We start from the raw sequence: 25,056 nt of genomic DNA on the forward strand, positions 1-25,056 counted from the left end.
CAGAGCACTGGCAATCAAGCAAGACAATTATAAAAACAGACAGGACAAGCCCATTCTAAGATGGCCAGGATTAATAAAAGTGAACCTAACCACTGTGACTCGAAAGCCTATCAATCCAATCTTAAAATAGGAATAGAATCTTTAACAAACATTTAAAAACAGTAAAGATAAACTTTGGAAAATATAATGAATATTAAGAACAAAATAAATATGTATATGTTAAGAAAGACCTATTTATATGTAGCAAGATTATTTGGAAGTGCACAATTGAGTTAAAAAAAAAAAAAGCTGACCTAAAAACAATGAACAAATGAGGAAATAAAAATATAGAAATTAACACACATCGGTGTATATGGATCAAACCAAAATGAATATTCTCTATCCCCTATACAAATTTAACATCTATTAATATTGTTTTGGCTTTCAAAACTTTATTTAAATACTAGAAAATTTAGGCTGTTCACAATGTGTCTAGGAGAGTTGACTTCACTTCAGAAAGAAATATTTTACAGAAATATTTGTTCCAAGTATGAACTTCATATTATGTTTTCATCCAATATGAATTTAGATATATTATATACAATTTAGTTTCATTTCAAAAGGCTGTAGCACTTTTAGATATATCAACGAAAATCTAGAGCAGTTTGTTCATGTAGGAAGAATAATCATTGGAATACACAATATGAGAAACATTTCATGTTGAAACGTTTTGTCTAAGAGTTTCGGTTTTCAGTTATTTCTTTTGACCCACCCACCCACAATTTCGAAAAAAGATCGATTTTGTTTTACATTGACTATTATGAATGGCTCCTTCACGTCCGACACGTTCAATCAGAAGTACAAAACAGTAATGGTCAATTGTTTATAATGCAAACCTGCACACAGCTGATACATAAACACTACAGCTGCAATGTGGGCGCAATTTCATAAAGCCTATAAGTACAAAAACGTGCTAAACACAGAAAAGTATTGCTTACCAGAACTAGGTTACCAGCCAAATTTACATTAAGTTCACATTGTTATGACTGGTGCCCCACTCAACAGCTTTATGAAATTGGGCCCAGGTGTGATAATGGTGTATGCTATTCTGATCTCATTCTAAAGTCCGTAAGCCAGTTTATAGCTAGGTCCTTGGCCAGGTGAATGGCTTTGATGCCACCATCAAGGTGAGAGAGTGGGCAGTCAGCTGTCATGTGGCGCATCATCTGGGGTACACCACAGTTACAAAGCAGAGATGCAAGGTAGCCCCACTTGTGTAGGCTGCTGCGGCATAGCCCTGCGTCAGTACGGAAGCGGTTCAAGAGTCACCAATGGCCGTGAGGGAGGTCCCTTGTCCACAACATGCCACACATGATACAGAGAGAATTCTATGGTTTAGGTGAACGCGGCAGTGAGCTTTGGAGAACCATTGCAAGCTTGTTTCTGGCTGCTAGCATTTCTGTATCAATTTCCTCCTCGGGGTTCCTTGCTGGTGGTTTGTCACTAAAAAGAGACCCACAAACAATTCCACCAGGTTGACGACTTTGTTGGGAACTTGGTGAAACTGCAAATTGAGGACAAGACTTGCGAACAGGCCCATACAGGCCAATAGGCCTCCCCCAAGGATCTATAGCGGAAGTCACTGCTGATTTTTGTTGGGAACTTGGCGAAAGTACAACAGAATGAGGGCGAGATCTGCGAACAGGCTTAAGCAGGGCGTTGGGCCTCCCCGATAAGCTAAAGTCAGAAGGAGCTGGGCCGTAAAGATCTTCAGTCGAATTCACTGCTGATTTTTGTTGGGAACTTGGTGAAAGTACAACAGAATGAGGGCGAGGTCTGCGAACAGGCTTGGGCAGGATGGTCGGCTTCCCTGACAAGCTCAAGTCAGAGGGACTTGGTAATGACCTTGTCTTGTTCAGCCTTGCTTGAGCATTCTGTATCTCATCAAGCACTGCTCCACCAGCTTTGTCGAGAGCTGCTGTCTCTTGATCAGGATTGGAAACAAGTCCGCTGTCACCTGGGCTGAGATTAGTCTTCAGAAGCCTCCTGGCTACCAATATTTCCTCTAGTGGAGACTTCAATTTGGTCTGACTGTTGTTGTCGCTGGGGTTTGGTTTTGAAATGGCAGTTGAAGAACTGCAGCTCAGCTCAGAGTTTCGCTGTTGGAGTTCGAGAACCTTTCTCTGGAGTTCGGCTTTTTCCTTCTGCTCTCTCTCCATAGCAGTTGAGAGGTTAACGATCCGGTGTCCAGTTGTTGGTTGATGCTTTGACTTGACGCACTGCCCACAAACCAACTCTCCACTGCATGTCTCGCAGGAGTATTCAAGAGCCTTTCCGGTATGTATAGAGCAGGTTGTTTTAGAGACATCACTGCCATCATCCACGGATGCTTCACTTTCTTCGACCAAATCCAACAGAGCAAAATTTGTTGGCAGGGAAGCGACGCCATCACCAGATGCTGGGAGGGGGGTGCTTCTCCGACAGATAGGACATTGTACGGTTCCGCTTGGTACAAAAGACTGTTCTTGCTGGGTTCTAAACCAATCACTGATGCACTCCAAGCAGAAAGTATGTCCGCAAGTCAGGACTTTCGGCTGTTGGGTTTGGTGGAACTGCTCAGTACAAATTGTGCAGGACATCTTGGACACCTTACGAGGCACAACAGCTCATTCGATTTCAGTGAGAGTAAAAATCTTGTGGACGAGAAGCAATTACTAATAAAGTTGTTTGTCTCACTCCCTAGCACTTGAATGAAACTTTGGATGTCTATGCAATACACATAGCACGGAACGTTGAATGGTTGGATGCTGTGGTAATGTAATGGCACAGTCGAAGCACACATACAATTCAGCAAGCTTATACACATACAAGTTTGAGTTCTGGATGACTGCATATCTTGAAAGCCATGAAGTACAATTCCATTTTTTCCCACTGTTTTGACAATGGATTTGTGACTCTCAGAACAAGCAATTAAAGCTTCCCATGGACTTTCCAGCTACACATAAATAGAATTCAATGTACTAGGCTCTTGATTGCTCAACATCGCGGGGGAATCCCAGTCTGGCACAGTGCCTGCTTATGCTCAAGGGCTATTAATAACTCTGACATAATAGAATAGTATACACATAATGAATGTTTATGAGTGCAATGGTGCGAATATGTTCATGAGTTGAAAGATGGAATGTTCTATTCAACGAGGCGGAGCCGAGTTGAATGGAACATTCCAGCTTTCAACGAATTCCAGCTTTCAACGAATATAATAGGGAATATTTTTCTTTTCCAACCTGAGATTTTTTTGTAAGTATTGTAAAATTGAGTCCAATAATACTCAACAAAATGCAAAAATATGTTGTTTTGTAGCCTCATGTGCACTATAATGAAATTCATTAAAGTCATGGGACACTTTCGGTACAGAAAAAAAGAAAAAAGTTCACAGATTTACAAATAATTTACAGGGTTTACAGAAGGTAATGGTGAAAGACTTCTCTTGAAATATTATTCCATGAAATGCTTTACTTTTTGAGAAAACATTAAAACAATATCAATTCTCTATAGCGAGAATTAGGGATTTATTTTAAACACACGTCATGACACGGCGAAACGTGCGGAAACCAGGGTGGGTTTTTCCGTTATTTTCTCCCGACTCCGATGACCGATTGAGCCTAAATTTTCACAGGTATGTTATTTTATATAGAAGTTGTGATACACGAAGTTTTGGACTTGGACAATACTGTTTACCGAAAGTGTCCAATGGCTTTAAAAGGCAGTCTTGAACACGGTATTGAAAAGAATCAAAGTACATTTTAATTTTAATATTTGTATACAACATCATGTGAGAAATGACTCCCTCTTAAGTAACATATTTTTTGAGAAAGAGGTTAGTTCTCACTCTTTCCAGCTACACATAAATAGAATTCAATGTACTAGGCTCTTGATTGCTCAACATCGCGGGGGAATCCCAGTCTGGCACAGTGCCTGCTTATACTCAAGGGCTATTAATAACTCTGACATAATAGAATAGTAGGGAATATTTTTCTTTTCCAACCTGAGATTTTTTTGTAAGTATTGTAAAATTGAGTCCAATAAAACTCAACAAAATGCAAAAATATGTTGTTTTGTAGCCTCATGTGCACTATAATGAAATTCATTAAAGTCATGGGACACTTTCGGTACAGAAAAAAAGAAAAAAGTTCACAGATTTACAAATAATTTACAGGGTTTACAGAAGGTAATGGTGAAAGACTTCTCTTGAAATATTATTCCATGAAATGCTTTACTTTTTGAGAAAACATTAAAACAATTTCAATTCTCTATAGCGAGAATGAGGGATTTATTTTAAACACACGTCATGACACGGCGAAACGTGCGGAAACCAGGGTGGGTTTTTCCGTTATTTTCTCCCGACACCGATGACCGATTGAGCCTAAATTTTCACAGGTATGTTATTTTATATAGAAGTTGTGATACACGAAGTTTTGGACTTGGACAATACTGTTTACCGAAAGTGTCCAATGGCTTTAAAAGGCAGTCTTAAACACGGTATTGAAAAGAATCAAAGTACATTTTAATTTTAATATTTGTATACAACATCATGTGAGAAATGACTCCCTCTTAAGTAACATATTTTTTGAGAAAGAGGTTAGTTCTCACTCTTTCCAGCTACACATAAATAGAATTCAATGTACTAGGCTCTTGATTGCTCAACATCGCGGGGGAATCCCAGTCTGGCACAGTGCCTGCTTATACTCAAGGGCTATTAATAACTCTGACATAATAGAATAGTAGGGAATATTTTTCTTTTCCAACCTGACATTTTTTTGGAAGTATTGTAAAATTGAGTCCAATAAAACTCAACAAAATGCAAAAATATGTTGTTTTGTAGCCTCATGTGCACTATAATGAAATTCATTAAAGTCATGGGACACTTTCGGTACAGAAAAAAAGAAAAAAGTTCACAGATTTACAAATAATTTACAGGGTTTACAGAAGGTAATGGTGAAAGACTTCTCTTGAAATATTATTCCATGAAATGCTTTACTTTTTGAGAAAACATTAAAACAATATCAATTCTCTATAGCGAGAATTAGGGATTTATTTTAAACACAAGTCATGACACGGTGAAACGTGCGGAAACCAGGGTGGGTTTTTCCGTTATTTTCTCCCGACACCGATGACCGATTGAGCCTAAATTTTCACAGGTATGTTATTTTATATAGAAGTTGTGATACACGAAGTTTTGGACTTGGACAATACTGTTTACCGAAAGTGTCCAATGGCTTTAAAAGGCAGTCTTGAACACGGTATTGAAAAGAATCAAAGTACATTTTAATTTTAATATTTGTATACAACATCATGTGAGAAATGACTCCCTCTTAAGTAACATATTTTTTGAGAAAGAGGTTAGTTCTCACTCAAATTTTTGAATTTTAGTAAAACTTCAGGCCTGAAGCCTTTCTTTGGTATCTTATAGTACAACAATTTGTGCAACAAGGGTGTTTTTTCTTTGACCATTTTCTTGCACATTCGATGACCAATTGAGCCCAAATAATTTAAGCATATGTTGGGATACACTAGTGAGAATACTGGTCTAACTCTTTGACAATTACCAAATGTGTTTAGTGCCTTTAGTTAAGGAAAAAAGGAAATCAAATTATCATTGGGAGGAAACACAACAGAATGAAGTAACAATTGATACGTCTTCGCCATTTTATTTATTTTAATTTTATTGAGCTTTGTTTGACTTTAAAATAAAAAATGAGATTGATAAGTCCAGCCTGAGGTTTTCTAAGGGGTTAACAAGGATAGTCATAACTAAGTCCTTTTCCCTTTATCTCATACCTTTGGTTCGAATCCCAATCTAAAAAGAAAATCTTCCCGCCAAATTGGAAACATTTTTCATGACTATTAGAACTGGTATGATTTGTAAAAAAAAAAGCAGACTAGTCCACAAATAACATCTGATAACTTGGCATATAATAATACTGCTGAGTTGCTCCTGTTCATTTCTTTCTGAAATTTGGAAAACATATTTTTTTACTTTTATAAACTTATAAAATCTTAAGAAACTTAAAAGCTCTTTATATGAAAATAAATGCATACAAATTTTGTCATAATATTCTAAGAAATAATTAACCAAAATAATTTAATACAAAAATGTTCACAAAAGATTTAACCACAGGCAAAGCTGTGTTTTGAGAAAGCTGCAACAAGGAGGGACCAGTTTTCCTAATATTCAAGTGGTTGTTGGATGCCAATTTTTCTGTTCGAATGTATCACAACCAAATGATCAGTCTAGTCTTACTTTCCGTCGCAAGTTGTCGCAACTCTCTCAATAAAAGGCTCTATACACAGGGATTGAAAATCGCAAAACACCACTGACCAGAGTCCAGAATTATAGCGTTGGACCAGTAACCAACACTACCAGGTTTTTGGGGGGATGGGGAACAAGCTGGGGAAAAGACATATTTTGACTCTTAGTTGTATGGAGTCATTCATTTTATGCGTTTGTATAAATTTCATGCAGTTTCATGTTTACACTTTTTTAAAAGTGAGGGTCTATACTATTGTAATCATGTGATGTAAATTGGAAGAAGCCAAAGTCTAAAGTGTATAGCACCAGTGCACATTGTAACTCTTGGTAGAAGAGCCATTTGAAACTGAAATATTTATAAGAGCTTTCACCCGGAGCTTGTGCTCTCTCTGGAACGTGGGTCCTGTCCGGCCTGCCATGGAAAAGCTGTCTAGCTTAAATAAAATAAATAATAAGCTGCCATTTTGAGAGTGCCATTTCCATAGGATGCAAAGCGCTTGGATGTCTCTAACATAGAACAAATCAAAATCAAAGATGTCAGAAAACAAATAAAATCACTGTGAACGAAACAAGTGAGTCTTCAACAGTTTCTTAAATGATTCAAGAGAGTTTGCATTTCTGCAGCTACATGTATCTGGTAGGAGTTCCACGGGGCTGAGTTCACATTCGAGAAGGCACCGTCTCCTGCTCCTACACTTATAGTGTTTGTTTGATCGATGCTCGAAGAGTAGAGAAAGTTGCGTGAGGTTGCAAGTTGGTTGATGCAGCAGAAATGTTAGATTGCAGACTTTCTAATGACATTGATGGGTTGCTTTCATCTATGTGGCTGTTCATCGAGATGGACCTCACAATGCCTACCTCCATAACCTGTGACAAAATTGGAAAGAACTTTGAGTTCAAATTCTCCAGAGCAGGATATATATGACTTGCCGAATAACATGCCATCACATTACTGAGCTATTCTAGCCTTTTTTGTGCTTGTTTAAAAAAAGTTGCCTTTATCATGCGACTGCCATCTTGATCATGTTCCCTGTATCCAATTACAGTAATGGATGCCTAAAGTCATTGTGCAAAAAGGAACCAGACTATCTGTTCTTTGAGCCTCGATTTTGTTGCATATTGAGCTAAATGGGAGAAAATCAAGATGGCCGCTTCATGATAACGGCCTATTGGAACCCATGGCTGTAACTGCAATCCTTACCTGGTAAACATATACACTTGAATCCTCCCCTCTCTCGTAAACACGTCCCAGCTTCCGAGCACGGGTTTCCCGCACAAAAGTCAATGTCAATCTCACATAGTTCTCCGGTGAAGCCCTTCTCACACTGGCACACAAATCTTTCGTGAGTGCCGTCGAACAGTACACACTGACCACAGTTGTGGCAAGGTTGCGAGTGGCACGGGCCTTCTGGTATCTCACAGAATTTGCCGACCCAACCGTCCTCGCAGTGGCACCAGAAGTCATCACCGGCTCCGACATTACTGATGCATGTTCCCCCATTCACACACAGATCATGCTTACATGGGTTCTTCACTTCCTTACAGCCCTTGCCGGTGAACCCTGGCTGGCACACACACAGGTACCCGCTGATCATGTCCAGGCAGGTGGCCTTATTCTCACAGGGATTGACGGGCTCACAGTCATTGATGTTCTTCTCGCAGTGTTCTCCTGCAAATCCGACGGAGCATCGGCAGTGGTACGACTCCAGCCCGTCGATGCATTGACCATGTTGGCACGGCCCACTGGCACAATCGTCTATATTTGTTTCACAAGTTGTTCCTGTGAAACCAGAGCGACAGGCACACATAAACTCACCCTCTTTCGAAAAGCAAGTACCCTGGTTCTCGCACGGCTCATTCAAGCAAGCGTCTATCCATACATCACATCTGTGGCCTGTTCTTGTCACTGGGCAGATGCATTTGTACATCCCCACACCATCAATACATACACTGCGATTGCCTGGTATTTCTTCACTATCGCCGACGCAAGGTGAACTTGCACACTCATTTATATCATCTTCACACAGTGTTCCATTGAACCCCGGTGGACAATCACAGATAAACCATCCCACCAGGTCCTGGCAGGTACCGCCATGCATGCACGGGTTTGAGCCACACTCATCTACTTCTGCTTCGCAGAACGTCCCTGTGTATCCCGCCAAACACATGCACGCAAACGCATCCTCTAAATCCTGACACGTTGCATTGTGCTGGCACGGGTTGCTGCTGCATTCATCCGTGTGGTTTTCGCATTGTACGCCTGTGTACCCCGCTCGGCATTGACACCAAAACCCGTCGATTTGATCCACGCACTCTGCGCCATTCAAGCAAGGACTACTGCTGCACTCGTACAATTCAACATCGCAAAGAAATCCAGTCACCCCTGGTGGGCACTCGCATTTAAATCCCTCCGAGGAAGCCATACACGTGGCGAAGTTCATACAGGGGTTGCTCCAGCACGCGTCAATCCAGATCTCACAGTGTTCCCCGGTTCTTAATGGAGGGCAAATGCACCTGTAACCATTCACCAAATCGGTGCAGGTACTCCCTTGGGATCCGCCCTCCTCACTGAGACATGGTGAGCTCTCGCATTCGTTCACATTGTCCTGGCAAAGTGCCCCCTCGTACCCGGCTGTGCATTCGCATATGAACCCATTAACTTCATCAACGCATTCACCATTGTGCATGCAAGGCGAGGACACACACTCATCTTTTTCGACTTGGCAGTGCAGGCCGAGGTAACCCGCCGCACATTGACACAAGTACCCATTGACCAAATCCACGCACAGTCCGTTATTAAGACATGGTTCACTGTAACATTCCGAGGTGTCAGTTTCGCAATGAGTGCCTGTAAATCCAAGCAAGCAGCGGCACTTAAATCCGTTAATTTCGTCTTCGCACAGACCGCCATTTTGGCATGGATTGCTCTCGCATTCATACAGATTCACATCGCATAGAGTTCCGGATATCCCAGGCGGGCATAGACATGAGAATCGTCCCTCTTCATCTATACAAGTTGCATTTCTTGCACAAGGCTCGGACTCGCATTCATTCCTCCCCACGCTACACGTCTTCCCTTCAAACCCTGGTGGACACACACACTCAAATCCATTCGGCAAATCCACACATGTAGCATTAGGATGCACGCAAGGATTCTGCACACATTCATCATTATCGACCTCACAGTTGACCCCGAGGTAGCCTGGTGCACAGACGCATTGGTACCAACCATCCCTGTCGACACACCGTCCGCCATTTTCACACGGCAAACTAAGGCACTCGTCCACATTACTCTCACATCGAGCTCCGGTAAATCCATCTGCGCAATCGCAGATGAACGAGGTTTTCTCATTTTGGCATGTTCCATTATGGAGGCAGGGGGCCGAGAGGCAGTAGTCTACATCAAGCTCACAGAGTCGCCCTTCGGTTCCGATAGAACACTGGCAAACAAAGCTGTCTATCCGATCGACACATGTACCGTTTTGTTGGCAGGGAGAACTGGCACATTCATTTATTTCGGTTTCGCAATCTTGGCCACTGTAACCTGATAAAGATAAAAGCAAAGATTATTTTACAAACTACCCTGCCTCATTCTCTAATGAATTACTTTTTCTCTATTGTCCCACCTTTGATTTCATCTGTGTCCATTAATCCTTAGAAGTCTGATTTCAGATTTAATGTTTTTTTTTTATTGATTTCTAATCAACGTGTGCATTTTAGATGAAGTAGTTTTGCTGGATATTTGCCTACTATAACCACCTTTACAATGAGTTATCTTTTTGCTTGAAATTACATTAACATTTCTCTTTGGGGTCATTACCCAAGTATGACCCTACCTTGCAATCCAGCTATGAAGTTAACTTACCGTCTTGACAGGAGCAGAAGTACTTGTTAACACCATCCAGACACGTTCCATGTAGGCAAGGCTGGACCTCACAATCATTGATGTTCTCCTCACAATACACACCAGTAAACCCAGCCTCACACAGGCATATAAAATCATCCACCATATCCAGGCACACCGAGTCATGCATACATGGGTCCCCTGCACACTCATCCGTCTCACTACCACAGCTGTGCCCTACAAAACCTGGCGAGCAACGGCAGTAGAATCCAGCCACCTGATCGTAGCAGACCCCGCCGTTCTCACATGGATTTGACTCGCAGTCATCGATGTTGATCTCGCAAAAGGCCCCGCTGTAACCATCCAGACAGAAGCACTGGAAACTGCCGATGCCATCCATGCATGTCGCTCCATTGAAGCACGGCTGGCTTGCACACTCGTCGACGTTAGTCTCACAGTTTGGCCCAGAATATCCGACAGGGCATTCACACCTGTACGATGCAACAAGATCGAGACACTCTCCACCGTTTAGACACGGTGATGAGACGCATTCCTGTACATCAATCTGGCACTGTCTGCCCGTATAACCCGGCGCGCACACACATGTATAGTCATCTACGAGATCGAGGCAGCCGCCAAAGTTCTGGCACGGTTCTGACCAGCATTCGTTGATGTCATGCTCACAGATAACGCCGTAGTACCCCGGTGCGCATGCACAGTAGAAAGTCCCAATTCCATCAAGGCACGTGCCGTTGTTCAAACAGGGACTCATCTCACAGTCGTCTACCAAAATCTCGCAGTGGAATCCTTGGAAACCGAGGAGACAAAAGCATGAGTATCCTCCGATAGTGTCTACGCATGTTGCGCCGTTCTGGCACGGCTCAGACACGCATTCGTCAATCTCCATACCGCATGTTTTTCCCGTGAAACCGACTGGGCACTTGCAGATGAAATCCAGTCCGGTGTTTTGACACACTGCGCCGTTCTGGCAAGGGTCCGACTTGCAGTGGTTGATTAGAGTCTCGCAGTGGTTCCCGCCGTAGTCTGGCGGACATGCGCAGAAGTAGCTGCTGAGGAGGTCAATGCATGTTGCATTATTCATGCAGGGGTCGCTGTTACATTCGTTTGTGTTAAACTCACAGTGGGTACCGCTGAACCCTAAGAGGCAGACGCATCTATAACCGTTATGACGGTCCTCACAGACGCCATACTGGCATGGAGAGCTTTCGCATTCGTTAATCTTGGTGCTGCAGTGTTTCCCTTTGAAACCAGCCATGCAATGGCACTGGTAGCCACCGATCAGGTCCTCACATCTCCCTCCGTTGTTACATGGTCCGTTAGAACGAGGTCGTCGCCTCCCCTTTAACCTCTGTTGACACTCATCAATGTCAAATTGACACCTGTCGCCATTGTATCCGTCGACGCACTTACAGGTGAACCTCTGCTTGTGGTCAATACAAGTCCCGCCGTTCTCACATGGGTCTGACTTGCAGGCGTTGATCCTTAGGATCTGACAATTCTTCCCTGTGTACCTTGGCTTGCAATCACATCTGTAGTCTCCACTCAAGTCTGTGCACTCCGCTCCGTGCTGACACGGTTCACTCTCGCATTCATCAACGCTGTATTCACAGTACTTCCCATAGAATCCCGTAGGGCAAATACATGCGTAATCAGCCACTAAGTCCACACACGTACCGTTGTTCTGGCACCGTTCCGGAGAACAGTCGTCACTGTTGATCTGGCAACGCGTTCCCCGGTAACCCATTGTGCAAATGCAGGTGTAACTCATCGAGCCATCAATGCACATGGCACCGTGAAGACATGGGTTGGAATCGCAATTCGTGGTGTCGGTTTCGCAGTTGGTTCCAATGTATCCGTCGGCGCAGAGGCATTTGTAGCCAGTCTGCGCTTCCTCGCACGTCCCGTGATGAAGACATGGCCAGCTTTCGCAGAAGCTCAGATGCTCTTGACACAGGGGGCCTTTCCATGGCGGGGAACAAATACAGCGAAAGCCGGATTCAAGTCTCTAAATAAAGAAATAATACAGAAAGATATTTTTACTACTATTATATTTCTGATAGTGAAACCAAAGGATGGCTCAAAAGTAAACTTTATTATTTTAAAAATTACAAGAATCCTTGACTACTGATAGCCGGTAATAGAGCTATTAGTGCAAGGGGGCAGATGACCATAAACATTTTGTAATTGACCTCCAGTCTTGCAGAATTTATACAATTATCCATTTTATGAATGAAACCCATTGGAACAGACGTTGACGTACAATGTTACCATGGACACCGTGAGGCTACAATCGAGCATGCCCAGCCACCTTAAAAAAATTGGTCTGAGTAGTGCACCGGTCTTTTGTTGTAAGTTTTGCCTCTGGTGATGAAGTAAATTGACTGAACTAATCAGTGTTGACCTAACTCACCCTAGCGGCAGCATAGGGGGTCAGAGATTTAATGGAGTGTTAAGTCGTGGCTAAGCTGTTAAGAGCACCAGACTCGGGCTCTGCTGAACAGCAGAGTGTGGACTCGTGCACATGTCCTGGGCCCAATTTCATGGCTCTGCTTACTGCCGAATTCTGCGCTTACGATCACGCTTCCCCGCTTACATGCAAGCGCCGAATTTCTGCGCTAGCCTTGTACGCGTAGAATGCCTAGTAATGTGAAGTACTCACGCGCAGAAGCCAAAATTCGCCGCTAACCTGTGAAATACGCTTGCCGTAAGCACAGAATTCCCTGCTTCCATAAGTGTCGATTCTGTGCTTACGGTAAGCAGAGCCATGAAAATGGGCCCTGGTCATGACATGTGCCCTTATAAAGCCATTGGACACTTTTGGTAAACAGTATTGTCCAAGTCCCACACTTCGTGTATCACAACTTAAATATAAAATAACAAACCTGTGAAATTTAGGCTCAATCGGTCATCGGAGTCGGGAGAAAATAACGGGAAATAACTTGTTTTTGCACATTTCGCCGTGTCATGACATGTGTTTACTTTAAATCCGTAATTCTCGATGTCGAGAATTTATAATTGTTTCAATGTTTTCTCAAAAAATAAAGCATTTCATGGAATAATATTTCAAGAGAAGTCTTTAACCATAACTTTCTGTAAAACCTGTAAGTTATTTGTAAATCTGTGAACTTTTTTTTTCTGTTCTGAAAGTGTACAATGGCTTTAAGCAAGATACTTTCCAATAACTGCCTTGTCCTTAATGGAATATTAAATTGTAGGTTCCATTATGTATACATGGAACAATTTAACGAAGGATTGGTTGTGCTCTTAAAAGGACACAGAGTATTCATTATGAAAGAGTATAGGGGAAAACCACAGCGTTTCTGGTTCACATAGCGATTGTCCTTGTTAACCAGTTTCCTGAGGCTTGCGAGATTAATGAAGTTCAATCATTTTAGTCATCCTTGGTTTCATAAGAAGAATTATATGATAAGTATAATAGTTATAGTTGTGGTTCAAATGAAGCGTAGATAACTAGGCCCAATTTCATAAAGCCTGTTTGCACAAAAACTCGCTAAACACAGAATAGTATTGCTTAACAGAGTCGGCTTACCAGCCAAAATTACATTAAGTTTGCATTGCTGTGGCTGGTGCCTGACACAATTTTTTGCTTAGCAAAGAAATTTGTCAAGCAGTATTTTCTGCTGAACGACTTTATAAAAATGGGCCCAAGTCTTTGACAATTATCAGTGTTGCCTACAACGTGCTTCGAGGCTCGACCTAGGAACTCTTGTCTCCACCAAATTTCTCTGTAGAAATCTACATCTTTCTGCGTAAGTAATTTGATTTGTAGCATTTCAGTTAAGTTTTGTTCAGGAAATTTGGGTCAAAGGACATTTATCTTTTTTTGTATAAAAGAATGCTCGCAAAATTTAATTTGGTTATTGTCAAAGACCAGGGGTGGATTTCACAAGGGTAGTCCTAACTTAGGACTAGTCCTAGGCAATGCTAAGAGATAGGACCAGTCCTAAGTTAGGATGAGTTACTGGTCCTAACTTAGGACCTGTCCTATCTCTTAGCATTGCCTAGGACTAGTCCTAAGTTAGGACTACCTTTGTGAAATCCACCTCAGTATTCTCATTTTTTTGGTTTATCCCAACATACGCATAGAATAACAACTCGGTGACAATTCGGGCTCATTATTAATCAGAAAGTTGAAAGAAAGAAAATGATGAAATAATAAAAAACCCACTTGTTAATAGGCATCTGAAAGCACACAAATGTTTGCAAAAGGGTGTTTTTGCTTTAATTACTCTCTTGCAACTTCGAGGACTTATTGAGTCAAAGTTTTCACAGTTGTTTTTTTTCTACAAAATGTTGGGATACACCAGGTGAGAATACTGGTCTTTGAAAATTACCAAACGTTTCAAGTGTCTTTAACCATTTTTTAAAATTTATTATCATCATTATTTATTTTTATTTTTTTTGTTGGGGGGGGGCGGGGGTAACAGGATCTAAGACACATTTTGATATTGTCAAAGACCCGTCTTCTCTGTTGTATCTCAACATATGCACAAAATACCAAACATGTGAAAATTTGAACTCAAATGGTCGTCGAAGTTGTGAGATAATAATGGAAGAAAAACACCCTTGTCACACAAAGTTGTTTGCTTGAGTTCGAGACATCAGCTGAGGTCTCAAATTCAACTTAAATATTTAAGTGAGAAGTTACTTCTTAATCAAAAACTATGTTACTTCAGAGGGAGCTGTTTCTCACATGGTTTTATACTATCACCAGCTCTCCAGCATCGTTACCAAGTTAATAATTATATTGAGATAGTGTCCATTGCCTTTAAAATGAAGGACACTGATGGTAGGATCCCAAAGAAAATTGAGGTTTCTGAATAAGAGAGTAAACTTTGGGTATTACTTACCTCACAGGAACCCTCTCCACAAGGTTGGTCTAAACAAGGGTCAGAATCTGTCAAATTTAAAGAGGAAATGGTTTTAATCAAATGACATATTTGTGTCATTTTTTATAGTCAAACATGTTTCAGAACTACACTGGTTTTAGTATTTTAAACTTAAAAGGAATGATTTTTTTTGTTGATAGTCATTTTAGGGTGTCATGAAATAGTTAAAAATGTTTATATTTATAAAGCAGAGAGATGGAATATTATTGATATGGATATTAATTTTGGTTTCAACCAAAGTTTTTCTAAGACATACATCTGCAGATTTAACAACTCTGAAAACACATGAATTTGTGCAAGAAGGGTGTTATTTCTTTCGTTATTCTTTTGCATCTTTGATGACCAATTATTGAGTCAAAATGTTGACGAGTTTGTTATTCTATGCATATGTTGGGATACGCCGAGTGAGAATTCTAGTCTTTGACAATTACCAAAGGTGTCCAGTGCCTTTAAGCATGTTACTTTCATTTTAGAAAACCTCTTTGTAAGCCTTCCCATGAATATAGTTGTATCCCTACAATGTGTAATGATCTAGAATCAAGCTGCAAATCCCCTGCAGCCTAGTCGCCAGCCTTGTCGCCATTTTCGCAACCAACTTGAAAATATTATTAGTTTCCTTTCGTAATTCAATGAGATTAAATCGATCGCGAAATCGAAGGACACGTCATTATAAGAATTCTATGGCATGGGGATTTTAAAGCCGCCCAATTTTTTATTTTATTTTTCAAAGGGGTTGTTAGTGTTTTCAACAGCAAAACTCTTACACAATCTCTTACCCACACAAATTCCCAAACTCAGAGGGAAAGGCAACTTTTGTTACTGACTAATCCATTTTTCGCTTGCCTTCTTTCGTGGTGGTGTTTCTAATATAATATAATAATATCGAAGTCTTATATAGCGCACGTATCTACCAAACAAGGTACTCAAGGCGCTGAGTATAAACAAACTTTCAGAAAGATAGGTTATGCAGTGATGAATTCTAAGACCCAATTATTTAGCACCTTATAAGGGTTTACAAGGTGCTACGGCGCATTAAGCAGCCACAACCAGGAACACCGGGGCGAACGCCTTCTCTTTTCGATAAGTGCACTGGGTTCTTTTACATGCGTTACACAACACATGGGACCAACGGCTTTACGTCCCATCCGAAGGACGAAGCAATGGTTTAGTGTCTTGCTCAAGGACACAGTGTCACGGCTGGGGATTCGAACCCATACTCTGCTGATCAGAAACACCAGAGTTTGAATTCGGTGCTCTTAACCGCTCGGCCACGACACTTAATATGTTTTTAAGTCACTTTAAAGCTCTCCTTTGACATTTGTCTTGCAGTTTACCCCTTGGTTTTTTCATTTCATAAACTACACCCCCCCCCCTATGAAAGGCTTGGTGTACATTTGGTAATTACTCCACAAGTTAATTCTTACTTGGTAAAGATCACTGGAGACCTGTTGATATTATAAAACATTGTTAGAAACAACCCCCTCTGGAGTAATGTAGTCTTGGAAAAAAAAGGTTATTTGTCACCAACAAATTTGAATCTGAGACAGGCATCTGATGAATGCACAAAACTCTATGCAAAAAAAGGACTTTGTTTTCTTTTCGTTCATAAAATTTGGTTTTTACCCTTTTACCGACCAATGTGTATTAATTGAGTCACTTCACGTATAATTCTACTTAACGCTATCTGTCCACGGTCAATAAATATATTTTTTTATTATTTGTTGTTAGTGGTAGGGGTTTGAGGTGCAAGTAAACACCATCGACCTTTCAAATCCATAACCCATTGGCATGGTAACGGCTCATTTTGTTGTGTGTTGGGCATTTTAGACCAATTATGGGGGGAAAACTCCAAGATTTGGGTTATTAAAATTATTAATCAATGGTGGGTAGTCCACAAGCCTACAGAGTTCTTAGGATAAGGTGCTGGATTGATCAAAGTAGTGCTATGTTTTAATGTTATTAATTCAAGCACAGGGAGTAACTTCAAAACGCATTTTTCCCATGATTTTTAGGAAAAGAAATCTTTTTTTTAGGCAGTACTGTCCCAAAAGGATACATTTTTTTTTCACCAGACATGAAAAGACCAATGTTTTCCCTAATCACAACAGAGAGGAAAATGTACTTTTCCGAACTCTGTGAATAAAAAAACACAGGCACTCCTCAGGGTGGGATTCGAACCCACAACTTTTGCATTGCTAGAACAGATGTCCACTGGTCCACCGAGCTAGCCCGGTGGAATAGTGGCAGTCAGAATCCACAGCAATGATTTGATACTAGTACAGTATTTTCTTGCAGCTTTGATGAGCAACTAGGTTCATTTTTTTCACATGTTTGTTACTGTATGCACACTATATTTCTTTATTATGAATTGAACTGGTCTTCAAGGTGAAAATTACAAAAAGTTTACCCTCCTTAAACAGGATTGATTTCTTGGGTAATTGCGGCACCACGCAAGGAGGTCATGCTAACTTACATGGTTTGCAGATAATGGTGATAGAAAGCTTTACCTACATTATTAATATTACTTTGTTTTGTTTTTTGAGAAAATGGATATAAAACAGTTTAAAAAAAAATGGTTTCTTTTATTGGGGCGAAAGTTTTTTCAGCATGTATAACAGATTTTTGCGACTTTCCTGAAACAATTGCTCTGTGATTTTTACTCTTTTTTCCCCCCTCCAAAACTTAATGACTAATGAAGCTGAAAATTGATCTTCAGAAGGTTTAAAAACCCTTTAGGCCAGAACATTTCCTTTGGTCTTACCGAAAAGCAGTACTTGAAATGGTTTGTTGCTCCAATGCACTTTCTGCTTCAGCAACTCCATAAATATGGCCCCTAATTGAAAAACTAAATGAAGTGGGGAGCCCCCTCCCCATTCAACCACTTAGCTCCTACCATTCCTAACCCATGACCCATAATACATCCTTGCATGCCCTCCCCTCTGCCGACACTATGTCATCTTAAAGGCAGTGGACACTATTGGTAAACACTCAAAATAATTATTAGCATAAAACCTTACTTTCTGACGAGTAATGGGGAGAGGTTGATAGTACAAAACTTTGTGACAAACGGCTCCCTCTTAAGTAATGTAGTTTTTGAGAAAGAAGTAATTTTCCACAAGTTTGATTTTGAGACCTCAGACTTAGGATTTGAGGTCTCGAAATCAAGCATCTGAAAGCACACAACTTCGGGTGACAATGACCGATTGTGCTCAAATTTTCACATTTTTGTTTTGTTTATGCATATGTTGAGATACACCAAGTAAGAAGACTGGTCTTTGAAACTTACCAATAGTGTCCAGTGTCTTTAAATTCTAAATACAGGCCTTTATTATGTGTTGGCTATTTCGGGTTTATTTTTAGGTTTACAAGAGCCTTCATAATGTGTAAAATCGAAGCAGTGTACTTTAACCAATTTATTTTGGTTCATTCAATTGATTTACTGCAATAGAATTTCATTTCAAAGAGTGGTCGCGCTTTTTGAGATATCACCGAAAATCAAAGCACGCAGATAGAATATTCCAGTAGTGGAAAAGAAATTGCTGTCTCTTAGATCCAATGTTTAGGGATAACACAACTGATATATTTTTAATATATTTAAATAACAACATTACTTTGAAGTAAAATGAATCTTAATTAGTCAGTAATTTGGACTCGTCATCGAAGTTGCAAGAGAACAATGAAAGGAAAAAACACCCTTGTTTCATTACTTTGTGTTTTTTAAGATGCATAATGAAAAGGGTTCAGCTGAAGTATTTTATTATTTAAGTGAGAAATTACCTCTTTCTCAAAAACTACGATACTTTAGACAGGGAGCCGTTTCCCATGTTGTTTATACTATCAACAGCTCTCCATTGTTTGATACAAAGTAATTTTTTCATGTTCAATTATTTTGAGTAATTATTACCAATTGTAACCAGTGCCTTTTACATCTGATAACCAAACGTTTACCTTCCCTTTAATCTCTAATAGCACTTAATACTGTATTTAACTGAGGGCAGTGTCATTGAAGACTCATTAGCTTGGTTAATTTAATTGATTTAACTGCCACCGGTACCCTGCCTCAAAGGATATTAAAGCGAACACGAGCTGAGCTGCGAAACACTTTATTCCTCTATCGTTCCTCACAACACACCGGTTGAAACTCCCACGTTGAAACTGAAGAAGATAGGTGAGTTGTTTCTTTGCTGAATTGACACTTTTTAGCGCTGTTCACAGGACAGCAGTTTTAACAGGGGTCCCTCGCTTTGTTTTTAGCATGGTTGTAAAATGTAGCAATGTTTGGCAAGATTTTCCAAGAGACCTTGGACAGTAATAAAATTGTTGTCAAGGCACGTTTTGTAAAATTTTACAACCATGCTATACAATTTAGCAAGGGACACTTACTAAATTGCTCTTGTATGAGCAGGGCTTTTGTATTGAGATATTATGATTGTTCAGATGTTATGAAAATTTGATTTCTTTCCTGGAGGGGGAATTTTTTTCAAGTTTCTTCAATTGGATTTAGCTCATATTCAGATTACTGTGAATTTGTTTGTAAACATGAAAAAAAGTTGCATTTGTTTGGGCTATTTTTTGTGGGGGTCGGGATTAGGTGTGGTCATTCTTTTAGCCTGGTTTTATTGATTGTAGTCCTGCCAGAAGAAGATAGTGTCTAAAGTTTTCTCACCAGTAAAGAAAAGGCAAAATGTTGGCCCCGATCACAACTTACAAGAAAATAACTTAAAACTACTGCTCGTTTGAAATGTGTACAAAATAATTTTAGTATAGTGTATTTTTGTGGAATAGCATTAGAGTAACATTTAAGACATTGAATGAGACTAAAAACTATTGCTACTAATTACCTCCATTCGATAGAGTTGCTTGAGCAGAAATATTGCTTCAAGAGAAAGAAAGAAAAAAAAAACCTCTCAATTTGAGTTCAAGGATGATAAGTGACCAAGTTTGTTTTGTTACATTTGTCATAATGGCTTGGTGACCATTTTTTCTTCTTCAAATAATGCACAACACAAAATCGCCCACTAATGGCCTCCATTTCTTAGAGTTGCTTAAGCAGACAACATTGCTTAATAATTTCCTACTAAGGGAAAAAACACCCAGTATACTGGTCATCAATGGTACATATGACATAACTGGTAAGCATAATGTTGTGCTAAGTTATGACTTTGACCTTGTTGTAACTGCAAATGGCTACGATGTTACGAGTCCTACATAAGTGCTTTTGTCTCATAAAACATTGCAAAATGTGGGTTTTCTTATTCAACCGTAAATATTTACTCGACCATTTGTTGCTAGGATGGCAAGTATTATTGTTATTATAAGTACAGTATCTATGGTAATGAAACCTATCAACCCTCCAAAGTGTCTTAAACTGTGACCTCGAGGCCCGAAGATAACTGTGGGGAAAAAAACATCAGTTTCAGAAGTGGGAGGGAAAACCTTATAACTATACTAGGGGACAACCCCACATAGTCATCAGGGACCATTTCATGAAGCTATTTAGCAGACAATTCTGCTTACCAAATTTCTTTGCTATCCCGAAAAGAGTGTGGCACCAGCGGCATCAAGGTTAACTTCATGGAAGGTTGGCTGGTAACCAGTTTCTGTTGAGCAATATTTTTTATGCTTAGCAAGTTGTTATGCTTACAGCCTTTATGCAAATAAATTGCGCCAAGGTACGAAATGAAACCCAATCCACACATACAGAAGGCTCAGCATGGATGAGGAGAAATCAGGAAACCATCCAAGCTGACGTGAATATTAATATAACCGCTTTTATTAATCATGATCGGGAAAACTAAGATCATAAGCTAAATCCACTTATAGTAGCGGTTCATAGCGCAGAGTTTCAAGGACTACAATCATGCAATAAGGCTGGCTTCTTAGAATGCCGTTTCATGATGAAACTCGCAGGTACAGTAGTAATGTATTACTTTACAAAGCACAACACTAAAGTGTGAATTGGTTCATTTTTTTCACCCAACTCTCTGAAGATGGCAGGGATGAAGAGAATCTTAAGCGGTCTCTTTGTTGTAAGTATATCTCAAAATGGTTTTAATATTGGGAACGGCTTTGTGTTTTAAAAACTCTGGGGCTTAACATGCTTAAGAGGGTTTTGATAGCTTTTTGTAGATCAAGATTTTGACCATGACATGAATCCCTATTCACTCTGAATGAAGATGTATGGTATGTAATATAATTCAATGAGTTTCAGGCTCATTGGTCATCAAGTTTTTTTGAGGGAAAAAAAGTGATAAGCACAGAGCAGTGTTTTTAGGGGAGTCGTGTAAATCTGTTGTACATGCTAAAATAGTTTTCCGTCTCACTGAGACACAAACTATTTTCAGGAAATTGTTTTACTCATTACTACAAAAACTACGGCACCGCGGCAAGATATATTTCAAGAGAAGCTTTCAACTACCATTACCTTTAAATCGCATAAGTTTTATGTAAGTATGTGGTAGATTGTGTTTTGTTGTGACGTCCAGAAACTACCCAAACCCTTTAATAAGGAAAACAGGCTTTGTGGTTTGAAAACTTACAATGTACAATCTTTTACTCCCTGTATACAGATGCTGATCTTGCTGAGTTTGATTTCAAAAGGATATGGTGAGTTTGACCCAGGTGATGAAAATAGCACTCCACATAATTCTTACAATGGGAGACTTTTTGGAACACTAGGTGGCAGCAGACTTGCCAAGTAAATCCATTGTCTCAGGAAAAATTTGATTGCTCAGAACTGCGTGAACAATGGAAATTTACCTGTAATAAGTCTGCTTCCAACTAGCATCCCGAGGTCTCCCAGTGATTGTTACATTTGAACCCCTAATTGTTCTGCAATATTATTCGCTATCACTCATGACAAATCTTGATTTGTACATTCTTTAAGGAGAAGTCGAGACTCCTTCTCCTTATTTTGACGATTATGGCAACACTATTGCTGCACCAGTGGCCCCACCAGTCACCACTGTGGCCCCACCAGTCACCACTGTTGCCCCGCCAGTCACCACTGTTGCCCCGCAAGTCACCACTGTTGCCCCGCCAGTCACCACTGTTGCCCTGCCAGTCACCTCTGTTGCCCCACTAGTCACCACTGTGGCCCCGCCAGTCACCACTGTTGCCCCGCCAGTCACCACTGTGGCCCCACAAGTCACCACTGTTGCCCCCCCAGTCACCACTGTTGCACCACAAGTCACCACTGTGGCCGCACCAGTCACCACTGTTGCCCCGAAAGTCACCACTGTTGCCCCGAAAGTCACCACTGTTGCCCCGCAAGTCACCACTGCTGCACCAGTCACTACTAGTGCCCCGCAAGTCACCACTGTGGCAGCACCAGTCACCACTGTTGCCCCGCCAGTCACCACTGTTGCCGCACCAGTCACCACTGTTGCCCTCCAAGTCACCACTGTTGCCCCCCAAGTCACCACTGTTGCCCCCCAAGTCACCACCATTGCCAGCACAGGTGCTCCCGATGAGACAACTGAAGTTTCACAAGAGACAACATCAGCAACTTCAGTAGCTGTATCTGACCGTTGGAGCTGCGAGAAAGGTAGGTTCACCCAATATCTCATTTCTAGACACGGGATTTTTCGCCATCACTACAAATGGTATAGACCGTATTGAACAACCCCCTTTTTGCTATGAAAGTCGCCATCTTGTAAGGCAAACCGTATGCGCGTCCAAATGCCTACATCAATTAAGCACACAGCATGCAACATTCCCAGTTTGATTTCTACGGCACATGCGCGCACACACATACGCACATGTGCACAGACGCCATGTTGTAGGTCAGATATTTGAACGGTGACGTTAAATTCAATACGGTCTATGATTGTATCATGGTACATCCCGGGGGCCTTTTTCAAACCTCGGCTAAGGCTCCGTCGTTGGCCTTGGCTTTGCGTGCTTTGTATGCAGTCGAAACGCAGCAAGTATGAATCAGCCGTCCTATCCATTTTTAGAGCTGCATGTATATTGCACTCGGTGCTGGGTTCGAACGTCAGCAATATTGGCTCAAGAACTTCGCCTAGGTATAGCATGTTATTTCTACAGCCACCCATTAAAGTTGCCGACATGTAGGAACTTGGGGGGGGGGGGTTAAAAGGCCCCATTTCAACCCCCTCCCACCCCTCCTTATACAAAAACAGGCTGAACATAACCTTTTTAAACCTTTCAGAACAGTTGAATAATTTTGAGGGATGGTATTTCAGTGTCTATTGTTTTTTATTCAAAGAATCAACCCAGGGTAATTTGACATTTTGTTTAAGCTATTTGGCTCGGTCTCTATAGGGAAATGTGGAATTTGTTGAGATGCATTTCATCATTTTTTTTAGGGGGGGGGGGTAGGGGTTGGGGGAGTTAACAGAACTTGTTTACAAAACTAGTATACAAGACTTGTTTCCTAGTTCACTGGCTCTATGGAGGGACTGAAATCTCCAGTTGGATTCATTTACATGGAGTCTTGTATTTCTCTGCAGATCGAAAAGCTGCTCGCTTCGTCTTGAGTGAGTTGACTGAGACTCAAGGTCGGCTCATGATCGATGTCACAGCGCCCTCTGTTGTCTCATGTATGAACCTCTGTTTCGGTCACAGTGAATGTGCGGTGTTCGCTTTAAACAAAGTGACACTTCAGTGCTCCATTGAGGTAGACGATCTCGACTATCCAATATTTGAAGGTATTGATGCCAATTATGCAGTGTATAAAATGCTGTAAAATATGCGCGGTGTTCGCTTTAAACAAAGTGACACTTCAGTGCTCCATTGAGGTAGACGATCTCGACTATCCAATATTTGAAGGTAAAAAAAAAAACCAACAAATCAACGAATAGGGAGACTGCCAATTTCGGGCTAGATAGCTCAGTTGTAAAAGCGCCAAAATATTGATTCAGAGGTTGTGTAGGTTGGTTCAAATGCCACTCTAGTAAATTTGTCTTTGTCAAACAATTTTATTCTAAGTATTTCTGTGATGGTGGTTGTTCCTCCATTTTCTTTAAAAAATAATTGAGAGAATTAAATAAAAGGGAGCCTCGGTTTCAATTGGCCTGAACCAATTGAAACTGAGGCTCCCTTTTCATTTCTGTAAATTTATAGTGCCTCTAGAAAGTAATGGTGCACCCCTTTGTTTAAAGCCATTGGACCCTTTCGGTTCAGAAAAAAAAAAAAAGTTCACAGATTTACAAATAACTTACAGGGTTTACAGAAGGCAATGGTGAAAGACTTCTCTTGAAATATTATTCCATGAAATGCTTTACTTTTTGAGAAAACAGCAAAACAATATAAATTCTCGTTACGGATTTATTTTAAACACATGTCATGACACGGCGAAACACGCGGAAACAAGGGTGGGTTTTTCCGTTGTTTTCTCTCGACTCCGATGACCGATTGAGCCTAAATTTTCACAGGTTTGTTATTTGGGCCTTGGACAACACTGTTTACCGAAAGGGTCCAATGGTTTTAACCCATAACAAATACTAATAATAGGAGTGGCCTCTTGTAGAGCTCTCAAGTCCGTCAGGCATGACGCTCATGGCGCTGTACAAAAACTTATTCTAAATAATATTTTTCTGTGACTTGTAGTGATTGCTTCACCCCTTTTCCATAAGCGTTTAGAGAAATGAAAAAGGAACTACATTCGAATTGGCCAGAAGTGCCCCCCCCCCCAGAAAAAAATGGCGCACCTTTTTGTGCCTTATTAAAATGTAACCCTAGTTAACTCATTATTTGCATAATCCTGTGGTTTTGTTATAATTTGTAGCCTAGTTATATTGTTCAAATGTAAATAGGCAGATGCTGAGGATCTTTGCTGAGGAAAGTGTGCTGGTAACCACTCCCCTTCTTGTGATTTTATCAACTCTTTTTTAAATTCCTATATTTTATTGGTATGTATTATATTGCTTATCTGCTTATTGTAAGATTTTATAATAATAATAACAATTCTTATATAGCACATTTAACTGTATCAATGCACTTTACACTAGTGACCTGGGGTCGATTTC

The 25,056-nt window shown here is 40.6% G+C and overlaps 3 protein-coding genes across 6 annotated transcripts in view; 1 reads left to right on the forward strand and 2 right to left on the reverse strand.

The window, feature by feature from the left end:
* Positions 1 to 992: 992 nt before the first annotated feature.
* LOC117303457 (tripartite motif-containing protein 3-like) lies at positions 993 to 3,022 on the reverse strand. The gene has a single exon (XM_033787660.1). It carries the CDS (start codon positions 2,616 to 2,618, stop codon positions 1,368 to 1,370), a length of 1,251 nt encoding a protein of 416 aa, XP_033643551.1. The 5' UTR covers positions 2,619 to 3,022; the 3' UTR covers positions 993 to 1,367.
* Positions 3,023 to 3,237: 215 nt separating this feature from the next.
* LOC117302935 (mucin-2-like) lies at positions 3,238 to 24,245 on the forward strand. 4 transcript variants are annotated; one of them, XM_033786929.1, is made up of 6 exons: positions 3,238 to 3,276; positions 19,131 to 19,232; positions 21,055 to 21,093; positions 21,634 to 21,670; positions 21,951 to 22,610; positions 23,539 to 24,245. In XM_033786929.1, the coding sequence occupies exons 3-6, from the start codon at positions 21,055 to 21,057 to the stop codon at positions 23,772 to 23,774; spliced, it is 972 nt and encodes a 323-aa protein (XP_033642820.1). In that variant the 5' UTR covers positions 3,238 to 3,276; positions 19,131 to 19,232; the 3' UTR covers positions 23,775 to 24,245. The 4 variants fall into 4 exon arrangements, with proteins under 4 accessions (XP_033642820.1, XP_033642822.1, XP_033642819.1 ...); XM_033786931.1 differs by lacking the exon at positions 3,238 to 3,276 and having other exon boundaries at positions 18,966 to 19,232; positions 23,539 to 23,736; positions 23,858 to 24,245; XM_033786928.1 differs by lacking the exon at positions 3,238 to 3,276 and having other exon boundaries at positions 18,966 to 19,232.
* The window catches only part of LOC117302934 (fibropellin-1-like), a 29,775-nt gene continuing 10,399 nt past the window's right edge, over positions 5,681 to 25,056 (reverse strand). Inside the window, exons 6-9 of the mRNA XM_033786927.1 lie at positions 15,026 to 15,072; positions 10,155 to 12,159; positions 7,491 to 9,833; positions 5,681 to 7,156 (exon numbers count right to left, since the gene is read on the reverse strand). Coding sequence (XP_033642818.1) covers positions 7,104 to 7,156; positions 7,491 to 9,833; positions 10,155 to 12,159; positions 15,026 to 15,072 — 4,448 coding nt within the window. The 3' untranslated portion in view covers positions 5,681 to 7,103. The remainder of the gene's footprint in view (positions 7,157 to 7,490; positions 9,834 to 10,154; positions 12,160 to 15,025; positions 15,073 to 25,056) is intronic.

This window comes from Asterias rubens, chromosome 19 (genome assembly GCF_902459465.1).
Source record: "Asterias rubens chromosome 19, eAstRub1.3, whole genome shotgun sequence".
Lineage (NCBI taxonomy): Eukaryota > Metazoa > Echinodermata > Asteroidea > Forcipulatida > Asteriidae > Asterias > Asterias rubens.